The sequence below is a fragment of the Teleopsis dalmanni genome, chromosome 2 (assembly GCF_002237135.1).
Source record: "Teleopsis dalmanni isolate 2A chromosome 2, ASM223713v2, whole genome shotgun sequence".
Lineage (NCBI taxonomy): Eukaryota > Metazoa > Arthropoda > Insecta > Diptera > Diopsidae > Teleopsis > Teleopsis dalmanni.
The window spans coordinates 33,790,095-33,798,589 of NC_051847.1; the positions used below are offsets into that span (position 1 = coordinate 33,790,095).

General features: G+C 30.3%; 1 protein-coding gene across 1 annotated transcript; it reads left to right on the plus strand.

Moving 5' to 3' along the window:
• The first annotated feature begins 4,562 nt into the window (after positions 1 to 4,562).
• LOC119680797 lies at positions 4,563 to 6,051 on the plus strand. The gene is made up of 2 exons (XM_038093782.1): positions 4,563 to 4,955; positions 5,029 to 6,051. The coding sequence occupies exons 1-2, from the start codon at positions 4,640 to 4,642 to the stop codon at positions 5,955 to 5,957; spliced, it is 1,245 nt and encodes a 414-aa protein (XP_037949710.1). The 5' UTR covers positions 4,563 to 4,639; the 3' UTR covers positions 5,958 to 6,051.
• The last annotated feature ends 2,444 nt before the right edge of the window (positions 6,052 to 8,495 follow it).

Consider the following 8,495-nt stretch of genomic DNA (forward strand, 5'->3'; position numbering starts at 1 on the left):
TCTCAGTAATTCGTTAACTCTATATATTATTTTTACTTCAATAAATAACAAATGAATATTAACTTAAATCTTAAGAAGTGAGATCAGCTAGATAAGAGAGAAGAAAAGTTGATACATATTTTGGTATTATTAATTTGTGGATAAATACAAATTCATATAAAAAAATATGATAATATATATAATTACTTTATTGTTTATAAGCCCAATAATGATATATTTCAATAGTGTTCATTATTAATAAGAAGTAAACAGTGTTGTCACATATCGAAATATTAATAACAAATTCAATGCGGTTTTTAATTGCTAAATCTTGAGTTACTTTATTAATCGAGATTCATTTTGACAGCAATTTTCATGTTCGATTGGTAAATCTCTAGCGAAATGTATAACATTCGAGTTTAATATATAAAACTATAAATATAGTTTGCCAAAACAGCAAGATTACCCTAAGATTAACAACTGTTTTAAATGACTTGACATATAATGTTTGATTTGAATCCGTATATGTATTTTATGAAATATAAAAATGTCTATTAACTTTACCACAGAAATGTTAAATTACTCTTAAAATGTATGATTGGACCATAAAATTTGACAAATCAAGACTACATCCAGATTACATCCAGATTTACAAATCGAAAACCTCATATTATTTAAATTATTGTAATAAACATTTTATTCATATTGTAATTTCAATTCTACTCATAACGTCTGTTCCACAAGCTACTTGTAGTAAAACTCAAGTAAAACACAAGTAAAGATAAACTGAAAGCGTAACAAAAAAAAAAGTGCCACATTACGTTCCTTACACCGATTTTCATGGAACAGCTTTGTATAAAATCTGGTGAGAATATCAGTGCCGCGCAAATAAACAATACAAAAATTTAAATTCAAACCAAAACAGCTGATTCACACATGACACAAATTGTACTTCAAATAAAATGTACGAATATAGTTTGTGTAGTAATTCAAATTTCGACAGGGATGTTACCCACTCCGAGATGCTCTCATTTACTCGAAAATTTGTTGGTGGAACGCACTTGTGTATACACAGTGTTACTCAAAGTTACTCTGAGTAGCTCGTGGACAGACCTATTATATACCAGTTTAATTTTTATATGATCCCTGTTTTTATGACTATTTGGAGTATTACATGTGGCAGTGTTGTTTCTTTGACATTTTAGTAATTTTGTAAAAGCTAGTGGTAAACGGTGACGTGATTTTGATAATCACGAATAGTGTGGATTGAGTAAGTGTTTTTTATATTATTTAAGAAATATATATTACATATATTCTATATATTGTATTGCATATGCATTATGTGTGTATAGAAACATATGTGCTTTATTATTGTAAAATACACGTTTGCAGGTAAAGTGTCTGAGCTGAAGCTTGCCATTTGGCAAAAATATAATAATTGCCAAGAAAGTGTTTTATTACTGCAGTTATCTTTAATTAAAATTGACAGAAGTATGAAAAAAAAAATGTGTATTTTATATTAAATAAATTTTTCATTGAATAACCAAAAAAACAAAAAAAAAATATGTTGCAGATAGGTAACTAAAAACTACAAGATGACTGACAAAGAGGAGCACAATAATGACATCCAATTAGAAGACGATGAATTCGAAGAATTCCCTGCAGTCAGTTAGTATTTAGTAAAATTTGATTAAAATCGTTTAAGTCTAATATGAGCTTTTACTCATGTTTAGAAACTGAAGATTGCGAGTGTCTTCCATGGGCTCTTACCTGGATTGATGAAGACCTTGACACTGATGAATGGATGAATGAAAAATGCATCAAGAAATGCTTCGATAATAAGGTCTTGAAAGTTTCAACTGACTTAGTTGACACTGATGTGGAAATGATAGATGCATCTATGAATAAAATTAAAAAGTAAAATGAAATTTATTGCTATAAGTTACGTTATATCTTCTACCTTACTTGCACTTGTTTTGATCAGATGTAATTAGTAGTTGGATTCCAAATTCTAAATCGCAATAAATAGAATCTCAATTTCATATGCAAGTGCTTTTTTCCTTCATAATTTAAAGTGTTTTATTTCTAGTCGTGCTAAAGATAGACAAGTAAATGTGTACCTGGTTGTAGATCGTCTTAGAAAGAGGCCTACTGCATTAAAGTTTCTAGACAAAATGCTAATTGAATAATATTCTAACATTAACATATACTTTTATAATATATAGTGACATATTATAATTAAAATAGTATTTTATTTCTAGTCGTGTTAAAGTTAGTCAAGTAAATGTTGTAGATCATCTCGTTGTAGATCATCTTAGAAACAAGTCTAATATCCAAACATTTACCTATACTTTTACCGATTGAATGGTCTTTTGTTTTTGTATCCTTCATCGCAAATTAAAAAAAAAAAAATTATTTATATATATCCTTTTTAGCAGCCATATTTTTTGGCCTTCGTTATTTTTGACATTCTTTTTGAACTGCAATATTTCGTTCGTACAAACTTCTACCATTTATTTCGATTTTTTGTGGTCGTTGCTAGCTTTTTATATTCTGCATAATCCTGCTTATATAATAGTTGTATCCTTGCTGCCTCCTTTATGGTGAATATTTCAATGGCAAAAAATTCACTAACGACTTGACAAAGAGTCAAAAATTTTGCCACATTTGTTGCATAAAAATGGCAATACAATTTACATATGTCCTTGTGGTGCTTCATGGTGCAGTCGCATATATTTCATCATCATTCCATGGCAAACACAGTTGCCGTTTTGTGGATGCATGAGGAAAGCTTAAAAAAATGTGTTTATTTAAAAATTTCTTGGTCAAATGAAATATTGTTAAAAGTATTAGTTTTGTTTTCAAAGCTCCCATTATGTGTGAACAATAGTTAATGTTTTGTTGTATAAAAATTATTATTTTTATTACAGTCATTAATTATTTGTATTAAAATTTATCCACTAATCCTGAGATAAAACTGTTGAGAAATTATCTAAAGGAGCGACGTGGTCTGTTTTATAATTTAAAATAGATGGGTATTTTTGCGGAGATCGAATGCTAGACCTGATTTGCGATAGATGAAATCTTTAGTCACATTTATTACGACCATCCAGCGACTATAACCCATTAGGCTCGTCGAATAATGCCGAAAAGGTTTTCCATTAAAACTGTGTTAATATCAGAAGCGTTTAAAAAGTCTAGACATAGCATTCTCTCTCTGACCTAGATATTGGAGTATTCCACCACTGACTATAGGTCAGAGATACTCGAAAAATGAGGGAGTATTATATCTCTTACCTATAGTCAGATCTCTTAAATCTATCTGATCTTAAAATACACTAAACGGAATACGTTTTCACCTTTATTCGATGAGCTGAATAACTTTTCGGTTAGAGTCGATTGCTAACATAAAAGTTTTATTATAATTGCAATGCTTTACTCTATTGAGAATTTAGCATTTAGTTAATTTAATATTAAATTTCATTTTAACGTCAACAGTAGCGATTTTTTTTACTTTAATAGAAACTGTGGTTAATAATAGAGAGTTTTCGAAAAATAGTGGACGACGAGAAAAAAAAATAAAACTAAATATAACTACATAGTTGTTTTCAAAGAAGCTCAGTTCAAATACTGAGTTTATATTATATTATAAAAAAATTATACGGTCCTGACAGAAGTCAAACGAATTTAACGAATTCAAGACGTGCTGTTCTTAATACACGTGTCGCTGATAATCCGTGACAATTTGAGGTAGGGATATATCAGTAAATATATTTTCTATGAAAGTTTGATAGTAGTTGGACGAATTAAATTAAAAAATTGTTTACAATTAGTTAAATGTAAGAAATAATTTCAAGACCGTTGTTGGTGAGGGTCACCCAAAAATTTAATTAATAAAAATTAATAAAAATTTTGTTGTTGCAATTCAACATAGTTTGGACCCTCTCTACATAATTTCATTTAAAAATATGTTAAAGAAATGAAAACTTAGTTAAATTGAACTTAGAGATTTTCTAGGAAGCAAAGCGGATGCTAAGAGTCTATTCGGTGTGATTCATAAACGAAAGACATGCCTAAATGGGGATATTATATCAGCTGAAGGTATCATCGCCATCATCCATAGCTATATAGTCCATGTAGAGCCTAAGCTTGTAGTAAGACATTCCTTCATTATTCTTTATTTTTGGGTTTTATCTTTTATCTTCTGGTGATATTCATATCGAGATGCAATCTATGCAATCGGATTTAATGAAACTCTATGAATTCATTAAAGGGTAGTGTAGATCTCTTTTAACTTTACAACTTCTAAGGGATTGTTTGTTGATAACGGATTTCCATATAATCGGCTATACAGAGTCACTTTTTGCATTATGCTATATTCCAATAATGGTTCTCCAGTTGTCAAGCAAGATTTTCCAGTTGCCAGTTGTATATTAAGACCACTAACTGTATATAGTCCCACTATTTTGCGGCATGTACTAATATATATATTTAGTTATCTTAGCAATCTAAGAAATTTTTCAAATTACGGAAATCACATAATGGAAAAAAAATTTTTTCAGAATAAAAATTATTTTCTTTGGGAACGTTTATATTTTTTTTTATTTGAGATCGCATTTTGGAATTTGTTTTTCGCTGACTTTTAAGTACTAAATTCGAAATGTTAAGGTTATTTAAGGGAATGAAAAATATTATTACGCCGGCTTATTATGCATCACGGAAGCACAGTGAAAAACAATCTTCTCACAATGGACCCACAGTTAATCCGGTACTGCGAAAAATGCAAACCATTCCTTGTGGCGTCTTTGCTCCGCACACAAATAAACAGGATAAATTCATATACCAAGTGGAGGATGAAAACTTTAGTCGATTTTGCAAGGACGTGCCGTCTCTAGATAGAGGCATACTAACTTCAACTAGATTTGAACAAATCAAACCATCAGCTACTGGTGATGACACTGATAAATGGTTTTCAGGTATTATTTTTCTTTAAATATATAAACAATGTATGTATAAACGTTAATAATTTCAACATTAAATGACTGATAGAGGTTCGTATGAAGTCTAAATCTTGCCGTTCAAAGGGATCTCAATCAATATCGACGGATAAAAATAAAATTGACGGCTGTGAAGACATTTACCAATCTCAATGTGTGTCTAAAGTGGACAACACTGATGTAATATTACAGATACATTCATTAACTAAAAGGCGTAAAAGTTTGAGGGGAATGGTTAAGCAGATCACGATTTTTTCACTTTATCCAAACAAAATGCAGAATAAATTGCCGCTGCCAGTGGAATCATCTAATCTCTTCGCTACAGGTTTTCTTAAACCTATTAAAAAAGTAAGTATCATACATTCCATTTCACTTAATACCTTTGGGGTAGTACGCATTGCAGATCAAATGCCAAAGGTGAAAATGAAAGAAAATAATGCTTGTTTAGTGGATGATAATCTCTTGCTATACTTACAAACTTATAATCGACGTCCATGTGCTCCGCTTAGTGTGGGTTTCCATGATAATGATTGTTACGAATCATTAAACAACCATACCAATGTTTATTCTATTGAACATAGATCTATGGGTATCAAAGATCAAATGAAAAATGAGAAAAAGTTGGAAAGGAAACATGGTGATCTCTTGCGGTACTTACAAGACGGAAGTCCACGAACTCCACTTGATGTGGACTTCTATAGTGATGAATTACCTTATGAATTGCCGAACAATACTACCAATATTCAATCTATTGAACACGAATTTTTGGATACTGAAAATCCATTGATTGATAATAAGATGAAGTTAGAAAAGAAAGATGATTATAGCGATGAGTGTCCACGAACTCCGCTTGATGTAGATTGTTATAATGAAGACATTTGTAGATTACAAAATACTCCCACCAGTGTTAATTTTATTGAAAAGGTATTTATGGGCTTAAAAGTGATTTCTGGAATGTTACCGCTTAATATTAAACGGTAAAATGCAGAATACTTCAAATAAAGTGGCTTTTAACGGTGATGTTGATTCAAATTATTTAAAAAAAATGGGTTCTATTTTGAAAATTGAAATTAAATTTATCGTACGTTATTAAAAAAATAAATTCAACAGTTAATATTAAATTCAATCGAAGTACTTACAAAACATATATTTTAAAAATTTTAAAAAATAAATTGAGTCTATAAAAATAACTTAGTTTTTTTTATTAAATATTGTTGGGATTTAATAATTTAATATATTGTATATTGTAATATATTGATACAAAATCTTGTATTAATATTTAAAATCGGAAGAAAATATTGACAAATAAATATAGATTTATATATTGCAATGATCAACAAAATGAGAATATAAATTGCCAAATAGTATTTTTTTAAAAAATTATATTACTTTAAAACTTTCATTATTTCATATACCTCATTAATATGAACGAGACCAAGAACAAAGTTAAAAAAAAATTATTAAATTAAATATAATTTAAAATTAATTACTTTAATCTTTTTTTGAAATAAAAATTAAAAATCCATTTCCATTTTTTGAGGGTAGGAGGTGGAATGCTTTAGGCACTGTCAAACCGATCATCGCCGGAATGGTGTTACCGACTTCTACTGTTTAGTTTACGAACTAAAACACCCTTTCTTTTTCTTTGGGACTTTTTCCAACGGGACCGCTTTTACATTACTTCAGTAAGGTTCCCTTAAATGTTGACAATTCATGCAATATGCTTCTCGTAGAACCTGCTTCCAGGCCCCACACCTGATACGAATTGGAAAGTCTTTACATTGCTCATTGTTTTAGATTAGTTTGCGTCCAGGTCTTTCTTTCAATAAATTGTGTTATTTCGTTTCAATTTTCTGCTCGTTCTATCATTTTTTCAATGATATTCTCGAGAGTTAAGTGATCTACATATTCTGCAAGTAATGTTTTTTCTCCATGCCATCTTTCCAGTTGTAGAAAGTATGCTCAGCTTCGTTCTCGATTGATCCTAAGTATATAAAGTAAGTTTGCTCTGCTTTTTGTATTCTGTATAGTTATATTCGAAAATATCCATAAGCAGATAGGAACTGTGTGACATAAAAATCAATAATAATAAAAAAAGGGGGTAAATATGAGAAAATTTACTAATCCTAAAAATCTTAAATATTTATTAAGTAAATTCTTGAATAGAAAACATCTATTGCTTTTATTGTTTATATGTACTTTTCGGAGTGAAATTTTGGATTATATATTTTCAAATTAATAATTATGAGTTGAAAATGTGGAAATCATTTGATCCATTCGAAATACGAAGTATTATTAACCAATATGTATTTTACAAAAAAACCAAAATTCTTTCATCCTAACTTCACTTACTTTTCTTTTGCTCACTGCTTTCTTCTAACCTCATCCTCTTTCTAATGCTTGTATAGTATCTATCGATAGTACGGTTTGGTGTTATCTAGTCGTTCATACTTCTGCAAAGCATATTGCTTTTAATATTAAATTAGTAATAACTTCACTTATCTTAAACTATTCAAGGTAATTTTACTGACCACATGGCGCTAACTTTTGCCTTTAAACAAAAACCGCAAATTCGCAGTATACTATGACTATCTAGCATATACAAGGGAAAAATAATGTCATTGCAGATACGTTATCTAGAGCAACAGCCATAGCTGCAACAACACCTATCAACTATAAACAACTATATAAAGAACAACAAGCAGACGCAGAATTGCGAAATCTTTTAAACTCTGCCGATACTGGCCTTAAGTTAAAATTAATTACAGTGCCGCATAATGATTGTGCTTTATATTGTGACATTGCAACTTCACAAATAAGGCCATACATCACTCCTTCATTTAAAAAAATGGGCTTTGATGCTGACACGCATTATCACATCCTAGTGTAAGGGCAACAATCAATTTAATTAAGCAGCGATATATTTGGCCGTCATTAAAAAAGGACGCAGCAATGTGGGCTAAACACTGTTTGGAATGTCAACGGGCTAAGGTGACTCGTTATACAAAAAGTCCAATTAATACCTTTCAACCTCCAACTCAACGATTTAACAACGTTCATATGGATATAGTAGGTCCGCTCCCAGAATTTCAAGGTTACAGATATGTTTCACCTGTATTGATAGGTTTACAAGATGGCCAGAAGCAATACCTATAATAGACATAAGAGCGGAATTAATTGCAAACGCTTTTATGCAAACGTGGATTTCAAGGTTTGGAGTGCCGAACCAAGTAGTCTCTGATCAGGGTAGACAGTTTGAATCACAACTATTTCGCAAATTACCAAAACGCTTAGGTATAAAAATGATTCATATCATCCACAATCCAATGGTCTAATTGAAAGATGGCATAGAACATTTAAAGTAGCTCTAAAATGTCACGAAAAGAAAGAGCAAAAAAGATATTTAAAGTACTAATCGACGGCACGGAGAAGTTTATCTCAATAGATAGACTTAAACCAGCCTGTATACTCAATTGAAACGACAAATATTTGGAAGCAAAACAACTTCGTTCAGGCAAA

Bases quoted from the DNA above. Each gene is read 5' to 3' on its own strand.
- LOC119680797 (XM_038093782.1), top strand. From the start codon at position 4,640: ATGTTAAGGTTATTTAAGGGAATGAAAAATATTATTACGCCGGCTTAT. The intron at 4,956-5,028 runs GTATTATTTTTC...AATGACTGATAG, and splicing joins CACTGATAAATGGTTTTCAG to AGGTTCGTATGAAGTCTAAA.